Source organism: Cydia splendana, chromosome 7 (genome assembly GCF_910591565.1).
Source record: "Cydia splendana chromosome 7, ilCydSple1.2, whole genome shotgun sequence".
NCBI lineage: Eukaryota > Metazoa > Arthropoda > Insecta > Lepidoptera > Tortricidae > Cydia > Cydia splendana.
The window spans coordinates 11507847-11529055 of NC_085966.1; the positions used below are offsets into that span (position 1 = coordinate 11507847).

At 35.5% G+C, this 21209-nt stretch overlaps 2 protein-coding genes across 3 annotated transcripts in view; both read right to left on the minus strand.

Moving 5' to 3' along the window:
- Positions 1-21209, minus strand: part of LOC134792172 (cytochrome b5-related protein-like) — a 526347-nt gene that overhangs the window by 120179 nt on the left and 384959 nt on the right. The window lies entirely within an intron of this gene.
- Positions 16782-20564, minus strand: LOC134792171 (cytochrome b5-related protein-like). The gene is made up of 5 exons (XM_063763408.1): positions 20267-20564; positions 18849-19252; positions 18317-18508; positions 17814-18044; positions 16782-17154 (listed from the first exon to the last, which is right to left on the minus strand). Exons 1-5 carry the CDS (start codon positions 20519-20521, stop codon positions 16860-16862), a joined length of 1377 nt encoding a protein of 458 aa, XP_063619478.1. The 5' UTR covers positions 20522-20564; the 3' UTR covers positions 16782-16859.

Consider the following 21209-nt stretch of genomic DNA (forward strand, 5'->3'; position numbering starts at 1 on the left):
GACCGTTACTGTTTTAAAATCTCAAGGATTCTGCTATAGAAATTTGGTAGATAAAGCTTTCTCTTGAAGTGTCATCTTGACAGTTAGTGAATTTTTCTTTTATGGCGGCTCTAAATTCGCGTTAAATGGCAAGCGAGCGAGATGTACTACATTGTTAATTATTCAGGACCAAATGCAAATATAATAAAAATAAATAAAGAGCTTTGCAAATAGATAATAAAAAAACTAACGCTCTTAATTTATAACATATTTGTTTACTTCAAGGATAAGTCACATAACATATTTTATTATGATTTAGATATTACTTGCTATCGATATCTACAGGGTGTCCCTAGCCATTGGACAAAGCCGAAATGTACATATGCATTAGGGTATTTAGAACCAGTGTACAAAATATCATAACAATCGGTGTAGCGGTTACGAAGAAATTAACAAATTACGATTTTTTTACTTTGGAGCAACCTGCATGTGTTAGTAGCTCCTGACATTGCCGCACAAATTTCAAACAAATTGTCAAAAGCAATGCCAATGATTAATACAGTGTGTTTCTTTTTGTTGTCGATTATTGGAAATAACTTTTGTTTGATAATTTATTTTTTTATCTTTTGTTCTATTTAAAAAAATATTACCGTTAGAGCATTTCTGAGAAGTAACCCTACGTGGGATTTCAGGGTTTGTCCAATGGCTAAGGTCACCCTGTATAACAATCGAGTCTTAATTAATTACTAGCACTAGTACGTTTTTGCCCCCGAAAAACTGGGCTAATATTCTAATAATACTCACGTATGTTTAGTCAAATAATCTTAAAACAATATAAAATTTCCACTGAAAAGCGTTGTCTACAAAATAAAAATTGCGTGAAATTATAGGTAAACGTAATGAAATGAAATTCTAACTTAGGGAAAACTATATAGACGTAAGCTTATATAAAATCGCTGAATACCATCTATGTAGGTACCTTTTCCACGTCCACGAGTGTCGGTAAAAGGTAGGTAAAGCAAATTGCTTTACAAGACAGTGTCGTCGGACGATCTCCGCAAAAGCCTGCAAATCGCATTACGGCCAGCTTACTCCGGGACCTAATGGAAATACCCATTTGTTCCGTTGTCCGATCTTAATGAAAAGGATATCGGTCAATTTTGCTGAAGTTTAAACCTTCCTTTAAAATCGGATTAAAGTGAAGCGAAGCGCTGTTTGGTTTAGACGTCGAGTCTTCGTGAGTGGAAGTCTCCTGTAGAACTGTTTGTCTTTCGAGTTAAGTGTGGAAACAATGACGCGCTTTGTACTGCAATGCAGTTCGAATTTTTAGCTTTGAGTAGACGAGAGCCAGTACAAGGACGTGCTTTTGTTTTGCTTCACATAATACTGTCCACCAAGTTTGCACTTTGTTGTTAGACGAGACTGTCTTAAAGAGACTTTAGCAAAGCATGTACTTATTTATACTTATATTTTTACACATACGTGTAGCAGTTACGTACGTTTTAAAGAAATGTGTATTTGTTCTGTCACGATATTAGAATTGAACAGAAGTGCCCGCTTAATTACTGTTTATTTTTTACCTTTTTATTACTCGCAGTCTGCTATTTTAGCGATCCGAAGTGGATCTTAGCCTCCCAATACTTGTACAAGTTGAAGCCAGCATGCTTGTTTTATGTGTCTCCTTCTTGGTTTCCAGTACCTAACTACTTATGCAATGTGCATATAGTTTTGCCTTGTTTTCCAGCGATATTTAGGGCAACCAACTAGTTGTCGACTAGACATGCCCCGAACTTCTACTTACCTAAGTATACGTTTTTTTTAATGTACTTAATTAACTTATATATTTAAAATAAGCCTTTATCAATGAGACATATGGGCTCCGTTAGGCCTCTACGTTACAGTTTCAATTTCAATTCATTCAGGTGTTACTATATATCAAAAATATATACACGAATTTCGCACTTTCAGACAGGGGTAGGGGTAGGTATACGTTTTTAAGACCTCTTTTATTATTTTCTCAACCAGTCTATGTTTTTCATGCGCCGCTAGCACCACATTTTTTTCCATGCGCCGCTAGCACCACATTTTTTCTATGCGCCACTAGCACCACATTTCAAAAGCTTCAACGCGTTTTCTATCCCGTTGATAATGCTTTAATTAAGTTTCGCTACCGCAAAATCTGTACAATGCTATTCCCCAGATATACATTTGTACGAGTATATTTGGATACCTACATACTAAACTTATTTAGATTACTAATTTTGCATTAGCAACACCAGTGAAGATATATGGGTATGTTTTATGTGAGTTAATACAAACATGCTTTTTTACCTAAACAGTACAAGAACGTCAAATTGTCGCTTCGGTTAGAACTATGCAATGACGTATCGAACTGCACGGTTATATCGTTACTAAATAAATCGTATTGATGTGTTAGCGGCTTAGGGAAACAGTAGCAATAATCGTAATCGTTGCGATAAATTGGTGTTATTTTCCAAACACACGTTCGGTTGTACTGCGCAGAATATATTCATGGGAGTGATAAGCGGTGGGGTGGGCAGATACACGGGAAGAGAAAATAAACGACGAGGATGAAATAAAAAGTATAAGTAATTGAGTAAACCCATTACCATTGTGTTTTTATTATTGATTTTAAAATTTACTTCCCTAATACTGGAGTTGCCGTGCTACCAAAGGCTTTCCACACGTGAGGAAAATAAAGTAAACGTCCGGTTTTCACTGCACTTTTCAATTTATTAGATTTGGAAATAGCAATTATTTCTTCTGATAAGTAATTTCGGTACGTGTACGTAGAACTGGGTTAACAGGAGTCTCTGGTCGCATAACAACTTTTGTCATATTTTTAATTGTCATAACACTTTATGCATAAAATTCATAAAAATCTTTAGTCAGAACTATTCCTGAGCATAACTGGGTTTTTGTCATAAATGAGTTGTGAGTCATAACTTATGACATATTTATTATAGTCATTAATTTAATTCGCATAAAATTGTAAGTCATCTGCTTGATATCCATAATTGTTTTTCGATCGAAGTATTGCAGTGCATAGTATTAATATAGACATAAAAAAATAAGTCATATTTTTAGTGGTCATAATATGTTTTTTTCATAAATGTTACAAAGCTGATGATGATGATGTTTTTCATAAAGTTTATCATTAACTATTATGTAAGTACTTACTTCTGTTGTTTCTCCAATAAAGAAAATAAAATAAAATAAATAAAGCATGAATAATAAATATGTATGGTTGTGAGCAACCTATGAGGCAAATATTACTTTAGTCATAATCATAACCACAGAAAAGACCGTATAAAAGAGGAGATCCAAGCAGAGGAGCCCCTCCACTAGGAGAAACGGTTGTATAAAATAAACTAATCTTAGATATAGATTTATTCAAATAAGTAGTAGGTAGGTTAGGTTCGTTAGGTTTCTTTAGATGCCCGAAGTGCAAACTACGCAGAAATAGGAGCCCCGCGTGAGCGGGGTTCCGTCGAATTAAGTGTTTGAACGGAGATTAGGGCTATCAATAACTAAGTATGCATTAAACCATTATGGTTGAAAATTATTATGCTACAAAACGTTATACGTAAAAACATTATAAGTATCGATAAATATGCGTTTAGCTGGTATGACATTTGATTCATTATAATTAAAACCTATATGCACTAAAAATATATGACAACTGCTGAGTGTGTCATCAAATATTATGGCTAAAAATGTATGACACAATATAATATGACTTTTCATTTGTATGCGCAATGATGATTATGACACAAATTGTTATGCGCATCAAAGATATGACTTAAACTTGTCTGTCTACGAGGCTGTATCTTATGAACCGCTAATGATATGTGATGGTTAGGCAGCTGAAATTTTCACAGATGATGTATTTCTGTTGGCGCTATAACAACAAATACTAAAAACTGAATACCTATAGTAAATATTTAAGTGGCTCCCATAAAACAATCGTGATTTATTTGCCGTTTTTGCGTAGTGGTACGTAAAATTACTAGTTTATATAAGTTTATAATTGTTATGGAATTTGACTTTAGTGAGCTAAATACATCCCGTATTTGTACAAAACTATATGTTGTAATTACCGAACATTACACAAAACCAGAATTATTTCATCAAAAGTTTATGATTAAATGATAAATCCGGCAGAATTACAGCTGCTAGACTACCGGGTTGTTACTGCAGAGGGTCATTAAGTAGGGAGTGGTTATTGCGTAATGGGACTACGGGAGAAAACTCAGCAAATAATTATGACGGTGGCGAAAACTTGGCTTTCGGCACATTGTTAAAGCTTAATTCGGCAACGTGCAAAATACCTTTGACTATGCTTTTGAATTTTTGAAAACAGAATCATTACGACTATTGGGCGTCAAAGAGGAGCACAACCATTCCCTTTTTGAGTCAAATTAAAGCTTTTTAATATATATTTTTTTATTTTGTCGAGTTTTGTGAAAGCTTTGTGAAACTAAAGGTATCCATTGTGAAACCTCTTTATAAAAAGGAGGATAAATATGACATGAAGAACTACAGGCCTATTGCGTTAATCTCTGTCTTTGCCAAAATCATAGAGAAAGTTATATACAACAGTCTTTATAATTACTTTGAAAAAAAAAACTTATTTGCAAACGAACAAAAAGGGTTTCGAAAGGAAAAATCGATAAATTTGGCAATTTTTGATTTAGTACAAAAGGTAATCAATAACATGGACAAAAAAATCCCTACATGCGCTTTATATATGGACATGTCAAAAGCGTTTGACTTTGTTGACCATAATATTCTCTTAGACAAACTACATGCTTATGGAATTCGCGGTAATGTTTTCAGTCTAATCCGTTCCTACTTGAGGGACAGGAAACAAATTACACAAATTAAAAGAATATCTCCCAGTACGAAAAAAGAGGAAACCTACTCATCTAACTTTAGGAACATTTGTTATGGGGTACCCCAGGGAAGTGTGTTGGGCCCACTATTGTTTTTAATTTACATTAATGATATGCCTAAAGCCACGGTACACCCGATGGTTCTCTTTGCAGATGATAGCACCATTATTTTTTCTGGACATAATGTAGAATCGTATGAAACTGACATTAATAATACCTTAGAAACTATTATAGAATGGCTTGATAACAATAATCTTAGAATAAACCTGGACAAGACCAATATTATGACATTTAAGTAAAGAACCAAATCCACTAGTTTAAACATAGTTTATAGGGGACATAAAGTGAATGAAACGGACGTAACAAAATTTCTAGGATTAAGTATAGATAATAAGTTGACTTGGAAAACACAAACTGACAATATATGTAATAAATTAAGTAAATATTCATACGCCTTATACAATTTGAAAAAAATCGCAAACGAATCGACACTTTTAACCGCCTATCATGCTTATGTCACATCTAATTTAAGATATGGTATCCTTTTTTGGGGAAACTCCAGCAATAAAGAATTTGTATTTAAGGCTCAGAAGAAATGCATACGAACGATTTGCGGGGTCCAAGAAAGTGAGCCATGTAAACCATTATTTAAAAGGCTTAAAATACTTACATTGCCATGTTTGTATATATACGAAATGACCAATTTTGTAAATACAAACCACAACCTATTTAGTAAGTTTAAAAGTGTTCGCCTGCAAAACAAACTAAAGTCTTTACAAAAAGTACCAAGTAAAACGGCATTTTTACAAAAAAGCATACTTGGAATGGCTCACAAAATATATAATAAGTTACCGGAGAATATAACAGCATGTAAGGACAAGGATAATGTTTTTAAAAGAAACCTAAAAGCTTTCCTTACCGAGAAGGCATACTACTCTATAACAGAATTTTTGACTGACTTGTAAATTATTGATCCTGACCACTATTATCACATAATATTAAGATTTTATTTTCTTCTAATTACCTATTAAGATTTACTGCATGTGATAACCCTGTTTTGACTATTATTGTTTATCTGTGATATTACGATTAGAGTGTGTATTTTTATTGAATTTGTATGCCAATAGGCACGACATAGTGATACTGAAACATTTATTTAACATCTTGTAACCTACCTATGTTGAACAAATAAATCTTTTGAATCTTTGAATCTTTCTGTTTCGTTAAGAATTTACTGTTTGGTTGAATTTTGATTCCTTAGAATCAGTTAGTTATTACAGGTAGCTATGGACCGTGGTCCTTTGGAAAACACATTAAACGGGCTCATGTTTCAGGTACCTACTTATTACTTAACCCCCTTATGGGCATAAAACACTTATTTTTCGTTATTTGTGTAAAAGTTGCAAGAAGGTCTTCACCTCTTTTAGTTTTCTTATACGAAGGTAAGTAAATGTTTCGTTTCAGAGAATATACCGACATAAATTGTCTGCGATTTTAAAACTCTGTAAAATAAAGCATTTTATGAGAATTGAGGATTATTAGGGTCAAACAGATCACTGTGTTATGTCTTTCCTGTAGACATACACAAGAGTTAAGGACTATAAAGGTTAATTTTCTTATTTAACCCTTATCCACGTGAAAAGGTCCTCCTTTTATTTAGAGAACTATGATAAAATCATTGCTTACACGCCCACAAGCTGTTAACTATTGCCCACAGGAGAGAAAAATGTACTGTTCGCGCGAACACACTAGTTTTCTCTCCTGTGAGCAATAGTTAACAGCTTGTGTGCATGTAAGTAATGATTTTATCACAGTTCTCTAAATAAAAGGAGGACCTTTTCACGTGGATAAGGGTTAAATAAGAAAATTAACCTTTATAGCCCTTAACTCTAGTGTATGTCTACAGGAAAGACATAACACAGTGATCTGTTTGACCCATTAACGGCAACTAAGCTAGTGGTTGCCTAGAATTCTTATGAAGTAATTTATTTACTTAAGTTTTTAATGATAAAGTACCTAGGCGGATGATTAAGTAATCAAAATGAACAGACTTTTGTAAATATTAGACGGCTACGTTCTCTGCCTGCCATTAAATTCAAGCTGGGACCACACAGGCTTGTGCTGTTGCTGTTGCCACCAGCTCATGAAACTTAAGTAAACTATCTGTCAATATTTTCATGTTTGCCTCTAAATTATCTTGAGTTACACAAGCCAGGCATATTTATCGTATAAGCAACCATTTAATATCCTCGCTCGAGTAACTAAGGTACAATCAATCACTTTGAATTACGGGGTACGATGGAACCGTGGCGTACATACTTCCTTAATATGTGTTATAGTAACGGCAATCAATGAGAGCTCTTAATGCTGAAATTAATCAGATGCCTAATTTGACATCGGTAATTTTCTCAACTCGCAGACGCGTTATATCATACGCTGTGGGGCCCATTATAGGTACAATCAGCAGCCGCAGACGCGTTATATCACACGCTGTGGGGCCCATTATAGGTACAATCAGCAGCCGCAGACGCGTTGTATCATACGCTGTGGGGCCCATTATAGGTACAATCAGCAGCAGAAATTGCTAAGCAGGCAAGGCGCTCACAATTACTCTGACGCGCTCTTATTCTCTTAACAATAAAGTCGCGTCCAGATTATTCTGAACACCTCGCCCGCTTAGCAACAATTGCTGCTGACTGTACTCGTATCAAACAAACATAATTGATTTATTTATTAGCGTTTTATCATCTCGTCATTATAATGGTGGCGCTACTAATCTAGGTAATTTAAATTATTAAACATCCGTACCACCTTTTCCATTATAACATTTCACGTTATACATATCAATGAAATTATAATGTTATTAAATAGGTACCATTCCGAAATGTACCACGCAGAAATTGTCCATCACATAATTCACATCTTACAACTTAAACCTAGAGTAAGAATTAAGCCCTTTCGTTTTTCACGGCACTTCAACCTCCCCAACCATAACTTCATTGATGAGAAGCTACTTGTAATTTGTGGTATTGCAATCATAATAATCTTGCTCCAATGAAAATTGTTTTTGTTTGCCATCATTTCAATGGTAAAAACTTAGCAGCGAATCGTGGTGAAGTACCTACGAGTATTATAAGTAGGTATCATAGTCTAATAAAACATGGTCTTCCATTCCCAGAGTGACACGGGGCTACGTCACAACAACATGGCCGCTATATATAGCGCTATCGCATATTATCATATAGCGCTGTCGCATGATGACGTAAGCCCGTGTCAGTTAGGTGACCTAGAAAAGACGGGAATGGAGTACCAGGCGGAGTATATTATTATACCATGGTAGGTATAATATTAATAACATTTGTAACTAACTCGGTAGAAAAGCACCATATAGATATTATTTATTTATTTATTTAAACGTTATTGCACAAAAGAAAACTTATCGTTAAAGGCGGACTTAATTCCAAAAGCATTCTCTACCAGTCAGCCTTAAGGCAAAGCAGAGAGATTGTGATTGTGATTAATCTCCTAATATATACATAAAAAAATCAACCTGCTGTAACAAATTCTTTTTTGCACATCACCAGTGTCTGAGAAATCACCGCTATGAAATGAAATAAGCCGTAGTAGCTCTCTAGTTAAACGTCTGAGTGAAATTTTAAGTCCACCGTGGCTTTAGTGATATTACCCTGATTTAAATATGAAATTGGTTGTTATTCCAGCGTCGCAATTATTAAATCCAGTAACGTTCATCTCTTAAATCCTGCTTCAGTAGATATTTCCGAGATTGTGTAAGTTTAGTTCTTGGAATTAATAAGTGCCTGCTTCCTGCTGGGTTGTTACGGGGCTTGAATTTCTTTGTACATTTTGTGCAAAGAATGAACATGAGTAGGTAGAGAAAGCCTCACAGTGAGGATACTAGACAAATATAGCATTGGTGACAGGCAAGGCAGGTCTGTGTGAGAAATACCAAAGTGGATGTCGTGTAGCGACTGTAGCGAGTCACTTTAAAATGTAAGTACTTAAGTACTTTACAACGTATTTACAACCACATACAAAGTGTACCGAAGAAGAAACAGACGGACAGAGTCGCACCATAAGGGTTCCTTTTGTACCTTTTTGGTACGGAACCCTAAAAAGAAGTTAACTCAAGCAAATTAATACGACACAGCGACCGACGTCCATTGTCCTGCTATACCTAACACTTACTAATATTACGAGACCCTAAGTGAATCGCGTACTTTCTTTACGTATGAATTGCATCGTCATGTTGGTTTCGGCACGTTTTTATTTTACGCACGCGTGTAGGTAGTCCTGTTAAAAATCTTAATGTAGAGATTTCCATAATTAAGAACATAGCAAAAGCCTCTTACAACGATCAATAAATTAATTACGAAGTTTAATTTAATTTAATTTTATTGATATTTTAATATATTTTTTAACTATTTAGTGTTATTTTCACTTTAACTGTGTTCGTGATTTAAATGTAATGTGGATCATTTGTTATCTGTATTAAAGATGAAATTGTCTGATTGATTTATAATGTTTAAAGAAGACAGTCTCGAGTTGTATGCTGCAAAGTGAAAGTGACTGTTCCGATTCTGAATAGCGACAGTTCCACATTTGCATACTGAAATTAAACTTCTGATCTAGAACGGATCAGATCCACCACTAGATCCAGATTGTTACCGATAATCCGCGATTCCTTAGGGACACACAAACTTTACAAATTAAGAATCAAAGCAATACTTCTGTTAGTGTATCCACTACCGACGAACTAAATTAATTTGAGGAAGTAAGGAGTCTATCTGACCGCTGGTGAGAAGTAATGTTTACCCCAGGGGTTTAATTACTTAGGTATTGAAAATGTGTGCAGAAGATCGTAAATAACAAATTACCCCTCACTGTGTTGGCAGACAATTCATTTTCTGATCAAGAAAAGGACGTAATATTTTCTCCACAAAATGGCGGTATTATTAAATTTATAAACCTGTCGGATCGCATGACTACTGAGACATTCTTGAATTTACCGCCCTGTAAAGTGGGTAGGTGATTTAAATAGCTTAACCTCTAGCCGCCCATATGTCAAACCTTGGCAAGCAAAATGAAATTTTATTTTGTCAACACAAAGTTCAAATTAGAATGGAACAGGAGACCTTTTTATAGGTAGGGCGGCTAGAGGTTTGTTAGAAATTTTACTGTGTTCACGGAAATTAATAACTTTTTACCAAATTCTGTGTTTCAGTTTCGTTATTAATTGAGTGTTTATTTTATTTATTTCAGAAACAAACAGTATTTCACAAAAAGAGTAAAAACATAGTTCTTCTTAGGTTTAGACCTAAAGTTTCTTTAATATATTAGAATTTTACAATGAAAAACAGCGAGTACAACTATGAGTTACAATGAAAAGCATCTAATTAATAAATTACACTAAGATCAACATTAAACGATAAGTGATGCTTATCCATACATATAACAGTTATCTATATCTATACAATACATACACCTAATAAGTGAGTTAAAGAGTCACAATAACTACTTAAACAGATCAATATATCTATCTATCTCTTAATGCGTCAAACATCATCACGCTTCGTCGACTTCCGTAATTACACTGATTACTAGAGATGCACCGGATATTCGGTTACTATTCGGTATCCGGCCTATCCGGCCATTATATTAATATCCGGCCGGATACCGGATAGTGGCCTAATATCCGACCGGATACCGGATAGTAACATTGCTTGATTTTGGAGTAAACAAAATTGGAATAAGAAACAGTCACGGTTATAATCGTAGTCGTTTATTATTTTAAAATAATTTAAACATTCCACTCACTTGCACGCGCACTCATTTCGAACCTAGAAGTGAGTCCGCGCGAACGTTCAAAACCTGCATAATGCGCACCTGAAAAACCGAAATGTAGGTATTGTTCCGCCGGCCGAATATTGTATTTTTTTTTAATGATATAGGAGTCAAACCAGCAAACAAATTGCCTGATGGTAAGTGATTACCGTCGCCCATAGATACCCGCAACACCAGAGAGGTTGTAAGTTGTAAGTGCGTTTAAGATGGGATGGCCTTTTATGGTTTTGATTCGACCTTGATGATCGTCTCGGTGGTTGACTACCTACTACATATCATTTTATTTCGCATGCATCAATCAATACCATTTCAAAACCATGAGAAATTGTTAAATCTGGTTTGGGCTCCTGTTGGCTACTGGTTATTTGGTTAAAGATTAGATTACCCAATATCATAGAGTAGTATAAGTAAAGAAGATTGGTAACTCCATACATCAGTTTTCTTACCAAAACGCGCGTTATTTCGTAGTCGACATCTAGCGTCAAGTAGCGGAATATATCAGTACTGCTAGTCGACAATAAATGTCGCGGCGAACAAAAACTCTAATGCTCAACAATTCTCAGCTAATATTATAATCGGATTACTCAAAACTATTTTCAACTCCTAATATTCTATTCTAATATTTCTGCTTCTAATATCAGTTGTAAATTGTTTTAGCAGTAAGTACATTTTTCGTCAGTAGTTACACTTGTGCCATCTAGTGTCAAGTAGCGGTACTGATAGTTCCACGACGTTAGATGTCGACTACGAAATAACGCGCGTTTTGGTAAGAAAACTGATGTATGGAGTTACCACTCTTTCTTTACTTATATTACTCTATGCCCAATATAAAAAAGATTTGATACCTATATATAAAACTAGAGACCTTTACGTAGGGAAGGTATGTCTATTTTCGTATTACGCAATCTTAACGGAGCCTGGGTGTTAATCTGGCATTATGTCTTTAAGGAAAACCGGAAGTTGCGAGTCGGCATCGGAAAAGATTGTCGGAAATCGCTACGATTCCTACTGCCATTTCCTGTACAGCACCGCCAACTCTAAATAGCTACGCCGGATTTAACATGAGGTTCCATGAATAGACATTCGTGATATATTGTGTTGACTAAAATAAGAATACAAAATGTCATGTTAACTTGACGGCGTTTTTACATTGTTTTGAAAGTCTGTGACATCATAATCTTTAAGTATTTCAATAATTTTCATCACACTTTTTCATATACATACCGGGTGTTGCCTGTAACAGGAGCAAATAATTAAAACGTATATTATTCATAAAGACTAAATTCGACGCAAGTGTTTGTAAAATTAGAAATAATTTTATTTATGCCTGACTAATGGATTTTTTATTTTATTTTATTTATATTTCATAATCCTTACCTCTGCCATGTGTCTCTGTATGAGTATTGTTGTATTATGCGCAATGTTTTAATAAAATAAACGAACGGTCAGGTCCATATCGAATTCAGATCTAATTCTTAACCTATTATTAAAATCAGAATACGTCTGTACCTAAGTCTCATCCTAGATTTCAAATTTACTCTAAGCTTAATAGCATCGTTCGCAGATGTTCCTTATTTATTCTTGCTATCACGTTAATGGTCCATGTGTCCATCAGTAGAAGTCATAATGTTATCTGTTATAAGTTTAAAGATCACGAGTATCTTTTCACAAATAAATATTGTTTACAATATTACATAATATTACGCAACTCAAGCCTATTATCATACTATATCTTTGAGTGTTCATAACAAATAACATGTTTTTTAAACGCGCACATTTTATTTAAAAATAGCTGAAAGGAATTATCTAATTGGGTATCGTATTACTATTCTACTGAATAGAAATACGAAAACCCTCCTTATAACTCTCAAGAAATTACAAATTAAAGTTTGTTTTGAGAAGCTTTAAAATTAAAAATGTTCATATTAAAGATCTCGTGCCTCTTTAAGCATCTTTCGAGTAATAATATTAAACGGTTTAGCTTTCTTAAGGATGACGGCTGATCAGTGATCAACTGATTACATGGTGCTTTCCATAGAAAATGACGCACCGGAAGCTCCGGCCCGGCCACGGCCCGGTCTAACGTGAGTCATCCTTTGACGGTGTTTTTTAAAGTCCGGTAAATTCAAGGGTATGCACCCTGAGCTTAAATTAAGTAAGTTTCTCAAAGAAAGCGGCATTCTAAATGTAACTCCATTGTGGAGATAATCAATGATTTATTTTCATCTGATAAGGCCGCTATAAGCGTGTTCACTTACCTCTTAGAGCCTGTTTCCATATTGATTAGTGTTTAGTATGAGTTTATACATTTTGCTACTAAACGCAAGTACTATCTCGGACGATCGATATTCGAACTGTCATTGATATGTCATAGTTTTTATTTGTTTGGTGGATTTAAATATAATGCCAATTTTACAACAACGCTATTAATAATTTTTTACGATAAATTAAACAATACCTACTTAAAAAATTGCCATTCAGTTATTCTTAAATATACTTACTTAGCCATAACTTCGGGGAAGTTAATGTAGACAAACATCTGGGCGACCACGGCTCTAAATTCCAAAAGGTCCTATAGGTATCGAGTAGGTACCTGCTATTGTAATTCTAACTCTATTCTTTAAGCGGTAAAGTTGTTATCTGTATGGAATCATTTGTTGTTACCTATTGCTTTTTTTTTCTTTTGCACACGTAATTAGCGTGACAGGTAATCTCTCAAGTGGATTCCGACATTTTAAAACCGTACGACTATACTATAGGATCACTTGTGCTGTCTAATCAGAACTAATCATCCGCCTGTCACAGCAGCAAATTTGTTCTAATAAAACAGTTTATCATTATGCTGGTTGTAATTTGTGGTTTTTGAACGCATCATAGAGGGTTAATGATATGGCAGGCATTGATTTGAATTATCATTTATTCACAAGAACATATGGTACATGGGATGTTACGATAAAGATACTGAACCCTAATACATTCGGCCGTTAGGCATGTGAAAATTAGTGTTGGTTTAACCTAGCTACTTATTCTAGTGCAAACATAATTATTATTACTGATTTAAGAAATAAGTAATGAAAATAATTATAATGACATATAGTCAAAAATTATAGTACAGAAAGTAATACAGTAATTTTATACATTTCGCGTTTGCGTTAAATCCGGTAGTTCTGATTTTTTGCAGACGTGTTTATGATGTTGGCCCAATGAATAATACAAGTTTGTGACTTCGAGCGCCGAACGCAACGTTGTCAAATATCGAAAAACCTGCGAAAATTTCCGTTTTCTTTTAGATTTGGGCGATTATAACCCTAAAGGACTAGTTTTTGATAGTGCCTTCTCAGGACGTTTTTAAAGTGAACTAAATTTGCTACAATACGAGACTAGAATTATATCATTTTCATCAAGTAATATATCATTTTCATATAATTTAGGGATTCCTTATTCTATAAAGTATCACTTCAAAGCAAGCAGTCATACATTTTTTTGGAAAAATATGTAGTGGATTGAGTGACGATTTCCATAGAAATGTAATTATGGCCAAAGTCAAAGGTTAAAAATGTAAAAAAAACACTTAACTTGGCGTTTTAAACGTATAAATATAATGTGCTCGTCCTTAAATTATATGAAAATGATATATAACTTGCCCTAGTTGCTAAAAGCAGGAAGAAATATAGCATAGATTGCACCTGGGGAGCCAACCATTTCCCCCCCTTTTTTGGGGGGTAGGCACGGTACGATCTCATGTCTACCGGCTCAAATCAGCTTTGTTTGACCTTAGAAATAATTGTGCCAAGCGGCATCGCCTGAGACAAAAGTGCATACTCACTGCACTTACTTACCCTACGAATACAATTTCAAAAAATTATAATATTTGAAAGGTTTTATTTCGGAAACTACTAGATGTACAGAGACAATTCTAGTCTCGTATTGTAGCAAATGTATTCCACTTTAAAAACGTCCTGAGAAGGCACTATCAAAAACTAGTCCTTTAGGGTTATAATCACCCAAATCTAAAAGAAAACCGAAATTTTCGCGGGTCATTCGATATTTGACAAAGTTGCGTTCGGTGCTCGAAGTCACAAACTTGTATTATTCATTTGGCCAACATCATAAATAAGTCTGCAAAAAATCAGAACTACCGGATTTGACACAAAAGAGCCAGGTTACAAAATTCGACAAAGTTACTGGATTAAAGAGAGTTAATATAAAAGTAGATTTCCATCTTAAATGTCATTAAAAAAATATCATTGGTAAATTGTCTTTATATAATATGTTTTATTATTTAGCTCTGCCTTTAATTTTCTTTTAAATACATTTAGGTACTACTACACTACTACTACTACTACAGCTTTCAGTTCGTTTTAAAACCACAGATGGCACGAATAAAATTTTTTTGAGCACCCGAAGTTTTTTATTTGTAGAGTTGCTCCAAAAATTATACCATATCGAATACCATTATGAATAATTAAAAAAAGTTTTAATAACTATATCGTGTCACGAAATATACAGGCTGATCAATCCAAATGGGTCAGTATGCAGAAGTCAGAAACTATGAGAGATAGCGAAATCTGTTCTTAGGAACCATGGCGTCGATTTTAGATTTAATAATAATGGCATGCATACTTTTTTTTTACTCTCATACATAACCGGGAATCAAACCTGGTCAATATTCTTTATGTAATCGCGTGTAGTATTTGTTTGTATGGCAACTTTTAAACGATGCGTGATAGGTGGGGGGTGCTCGACCAAATATCATAGAGGGCCCCGAGACAAAACAAACTACTTTAAAAAAAATCAAAATGGCCGACTTTTTTTTCAATTTTTTCAAGTTGGTCCGAGCGCGCTGAGATTTGGCATGCGGCGAGCCTGGGGGCCCAAGATTACCATGTCAAAAAATCTTTTGGAAAAATCCAAAATGGCGGCGGACACGGGCTAAGTCAAATTTCCAAGTAGGTTAAGCGAGCCCGAAGGGCGAGCTTCAGGCCGGGAGGCTGAAGGCCGACCTCGGCGGAGAGCCGAAGGCCCGGAGCCTCCACCCCGAGTCCCAAAACGCGACTCCCAATAGGAAAAGTGGTGGGTCATGTTTAAGATCCAACTTCCCCCTCTTGTGTGACGCTTCGGGCCTTCGGCCCTACGCGGAGCTCGGCCTTCGGCCTTCGCAAGCCTCGACGCTTCGCCGTCGGGCATTCGGCCCGCCGGCTTCGCTCATCAAGACAGTTGACTTGGTAGAACGCTTGGAAGCACCGCATTCACGCAGCTCGGCCTTCGGCCTCGCGTTTTGGGAGTCGGGGTGGAAGCTCCGGGCCTTCGGCCTTCCGCCGGGGTCGGCCTTCGGCCTCCCGGCCTGAAGCTCGCCCTTTGGGCTCGCTTAACCTACTTGGAAATTTGACTTTGCCCGTGTCCGTCGCCATTTTGGATTTTTCCAAAAAAATTTTTTGACATGGTAATCTTGGGGGCCCTTTTTTTAATGTAGTTTGTTTTGTCTCGGGACCCTCTATGATATTTGGTCGAGCAACTCCCACCTATCACGCATCGTTTAAAAGTTGCCATACAAACAAATAATTGACCAGGTTCGAATCCCGGTTATGTATGATAGATTAAAAAAAAATGGAATGCCATTATTATTAAATCTAAAATCGAAGCCATGGTTCCTAAGAACAGATTTCGCTATCTCTCATAGTTTCTGACTTCTCCATACTGACCCATTTGGATTGATCACCCTGTATATTATGTTTTACAATTTTAAGATAAATAAGTTCTTCAAATACCATTAATAAATACTGAACATATAAAACAATTCCATACTAAATTGTTGCCATGTTTAAGCATTTTAAATCAAAAATGTGACAGTTACGTAGGAGGTGGCGCCCTCAATAAATTTCTACAATTTCTTGTCTGACTATAGATACAGTCTATTTATATATAGTTACTGTAACTAGTTGCAATAACTTTTTTTTTAATTGTATGTAGGTTATGTTGATTACAAGGGTGCAATTATTAGAGATTATGATTGAGATTTCAAAGAAAGTTAATGAATCATTTATTTATACAAATAAAAAAAATACACTTATTACAAATCTTATACACAGCTTTAACAATAGTCTATTCATCTTTCTTGCTATGAATTTTATACTCTGTCGTATAAGCGCATTTGTACTGTCCGATAAACAGATCAAATTGGTTCGACTGTTTGAAGTTAGCTCTAAATTTCTTAGCGTGTTCAATGAACATGGGGTACAAGTGCGTTAGTGTCGCGTGGTCCAAAGTTGGGAAGAGATGATGCAGCGCGTGGTTGCCGAAGAACGTCATGACTGTGAAGTGGCCGCTGTTGATGTCTTTGCGGTCCATGACAGCTTCCAGCTCGTGAACGCCCCAATCCGGAGTTTCCGTGTTGTAGCTGAATTTAAAAATGAAAATTTATAGATGAAATGTACAGATTGCAAAGATTTCACTGAAATGTAAAATAGTTAACACAAGATACAGCAAGTTAGCTTTGTGCTTTTCAGGAATTTGTTGTGTTTGTGAAGTAATTTAAGCACAAGCACTTCTGTACTCTAGACATAAATTAATAATTAAAATTGTTTACGTTTGGACTCAACTGTATGTACCTAATTCAGATTCAGTTTCAGATCGTTTAATACGGTGTAATTAAAAGAACAAAAATAAATAAGTAAATAAATAAAAAGCATTACACAATATTCATTAGGACAAAATGAATTCTTAAAATAATTATATTAATTAATGTCCTGTCCTGTCTGTCTTGTCCTGCCTTATCAAATAAGTACTTTTTCAGTTTATTGGCAAACAACTCATAAGAAGTTGCCTCTTTGATTTCCGGTCTCAAGCTATTGTATGTTTTTACACCTACTACCCTCAATGAGTTGGATGATTTCGCTAATCGCGCAAATACCGCTTTCTCTGTTCAGAGGCGACGCATTTTAAAATCAAATCAAAATTATTTTTTTAAAGATCTCCATACTACACAATGTCAGTCCCGTAGAGACAGAGTTAATATAAAATGTATATCTAGATATACAGACAGCAAAGGTTAATTACCTGGGCTGGTCGCCATCTTTCCAAATATCAGGGTGGTGGTGGGCTGCATTTGAACCAATTTTGTAGAAGATCAAGCTCCCACCGGAAATGATACACAACCACGTGGTAAACACGTGATAGAAAGTAGCTCCGCTGACCACCCACATCCATAGTGGCACCAGAAGACCGACCAAGTCCGTGATGCGCCAGTGCTTCTTGAAATAGTCTTTTCGGAATATGGCCGATAAGTTCCTGTTTACACAAAGGTGCAATTAAAGATCATGATCTTAGATTTATTCGCCATTTGAATTTATAACGTATGTATCATTTAAACCCATAGAACGCCAAGAAAGGCAGGAATAGGCAAGAATATAAAGTAACGACTTTTTTTGTAACCGACTACGATTTTATTTAAAAAATAAAACGTAAGTAAACCAAACTATGCAGCGTCTATATGTGTGACATAAACATAATGTTCTTACACTACATTAATATAATTCCCTATTGCAAGATAAAATACTAACCTTATAAAGAAGTAGACAAAACCAGCAAAGGGGAAGTATAAAAGTTCAATTAGAAATGCGAAGTATCTCGAAAAGAAAGGCTTGTTTTTTCCTGGGTTCCAATATACCAAAGGCTCAAAGGCACTGATTTCCAAGTCCATTAGAGTATTAGGATACAGATGATGAGATAGCACATGCGATACTCTGAAGTCCCTGTAAAAATAAATTTAAATTAATCCGCGGGCCTAAACATTCTCAAGACTTTGGTAATGTTCTTTAAGATATGCTAAGGTTTAAACCTCCAACACCACTCCACAACTACTCTGTAATGGGTACCGAAGAAGAAGAAGACGATGAAAGTGTAAAGTGTGTGAAAGGATTCAAGAAGTAAATATAATTGTATTATTGTGAAATAATCACAGTTAATAGTAATGATATTATATTCGAAATATTCACTAACGACCCCTGGTCTAGATATTAGACATTTTTCTATTTTATGTGCTTTTTAAATACTGTAATTATTTCAAATTAAAACATAAATGATATTACTAACCGGTAAGACCACATGAACATTGAAAAAAGGTGCATCCTCCAATTTGTCTTCCTGTGTATGTAATTATGAGATGCAATTACTGTCCACGCGAGCATTAGTGAAGCGAGCATCCACGACGTAGTCGCAAGTACGGGTATTTTTGTATAGCATGAGAAAGCCGCTAAAAGTAAATAGGCTGCAAATAAGCTATCTATAATCCTGTCCGACTTTTTGGGAACATCTTTTGGAATCTTCGGTAATTCTTCAGCAACAGCTCTCTTCAGTGTCTTGTAAAATCCATTCTCATCGAAAGTGAACGGAGAGTTTCTTGGCGTTTTTGCGTCTCTTACGTAGTATTTTGCTAAAATGGTTTCGACAGATTTACTAAAATGATGAGACTCGAATGCTTCTGTGATATCAGTACCCTGAAAATAATAATATTGGCAAGCATTAAAAATTACAAAATACAGTTCTGAGTATTTTAAATTACTCTCCATATTTTTTTTGTTTAAATGAGAGCGCTGGTGGCTCGTACCAATGAGTTTTTCGGAAGTTATGTACGAAATATCATTTGATATTTACCAGTCGCTTTTCGGTGAAGGAAAACATCGTGAGGAAACCGGACTAATCCCAATAAGGCCTAGTTTAACCTCTGGGTTGGAAGGTCACATGGCAGTCGCTTTCGTAAAAACTAGTGCCTACGCCAATTCTTGGGATTAGTTGTCAAGCGGACCCCCAGGCTCCCATGAGCCGTGGCAAAATGCCGGGATAACGCTAGGAAGAAGAAAAAGAAGATTTTTTTTGTTTAAATAAGTATAAGCTACGTAATAATGGGTACAATTTCGTAATAATTTATATTCTGCCCAGCGTCTAGCATAAATGTATCTTAATTTATGTCTGTTTGTTGACATTATTTAAATGTGGAGCATTTTTAGACTGAATTCATATTTGAAATCCAGAGACTTTTATCTTGGAAATCATGCTTTAAAAGGCTGCTGCCACGCTAAACTTTTATCGTAAGTACATAATGTGATTTAAAGATTAATTTATTTATACTGATCTACTCGTAGTTTTTAAATACCGTACTACACGAATTATACAAACAATGCATTACAAAGTACCCACGCAACAACGTACACGACAAAATTACGAATTAAAGCTGAAATAGTATATTACGACACAAGTGCGAAAAGTAGGAAATCCGCAAAGAGTGGCGATAAATTAAAACACGACCAAAGGGAGTGTTTTAAATCGACACGAGTTGCGAGTTACCTTTTCGCACGTGTATTGTACAACGTTTTACAAAACATATGGCCCATTAAATTTTCGACATACGCACGTATAATGCTAGTTACCGCACTAGGGCGGTAAATCAGCAACATATGCACTGTAAAAATATTGATGAAATTGTCTGTTAACATGCCTTAAGTCAGGATTACCTTAGTAAGCTCCAACCAATCCGTGCCACCAGGATGTTTGTTGATAAACGCATCTAAATCGTATAGACCATTATACACACGCCATAATCCCTCGGCCCCGTCATCCATCGCCTTTCCCTCCAGCCATTGTACCGAGTCCTTTATACCGGTATCCCTTAACGACGGGTACTTCAGTTGAGGGAACGTTACATGAGTCTTTTTTTCGGTAGCCCGTTGGTTGGCTATTTCGATATACTCCGCTCCTTTCGGCGCCATGACTGCGTCTACACTCCGTGAACTTCAAATAACAACTTATTGTATTTACAACTGTACACCATTTTATCTATGTTACACAATTTGGTATCATTTAGACCTTCACCTTGTAATGTCAAGTTATTGCACTGGGTTATCGCCTTATCGCCAATATAATTATATTATCTATTGGGTTCCTTAGGATGATTATTGCTGTTCGTTGACAGCAGAAGTTTTTTTACAATGGAAAAAAACAAAGAATCCGGTGTTACTTTGCGGAAATCCACATTAATTGAAACAAAAATATTACTTAGCTATTTAAAAATAAATATATTGCTTAATAATTGTATGTAAAACGAGTGCATACCCTTTTTTGTCATTCGCTTATATCTCTACAGTTTTATTTCTTAGGTTATATTTTTCTCATAATTAATACTTTTCAAGTCGTTTTATTCGCATTCTTTTTATTTCTTAGGCGATAATATTACCATGGTCCCACCGCACTGTTTCTTTTAAAAAAACATTTAGTGTACAACTTAGATAGACGGAGCCCCGCTTCGCGGGGCTCCTATTTCTGGGCGGTTTGCCCTTCGGGCATCTGAAGCTACCAAACGAACCTAACCTACCTACACTTTTTTCCCCAAAGTGTAATGTTTTCATGGACGTCACACTAAATTAATAGGTTAGGTAGGTTAGGATCGTTAGGTAGCTT

Coding starts and splice junctions, on each gene's coding strand:
- LOC134792171 (XM_063763408.1), bottom strand. CDS start 20,521: ATGGCGCCGAAAGGAGCGGAGTATATCGAAATAGCCAACCAACGGGCT. Junction 19,253..20,266: donor ATTGGTTGGAGCTTACTAAG/GTAATCCTGACT, acceptor TATTATTTTCAG/GGTACTGATATCACAGAAGC. Junction 18,509..18,848: donor ATGTTCATGTGGTCTTACCG/GTTAGTAATATC, acceptor TTATTTTTACAG/GGACTTCAGAGTATCGCATG.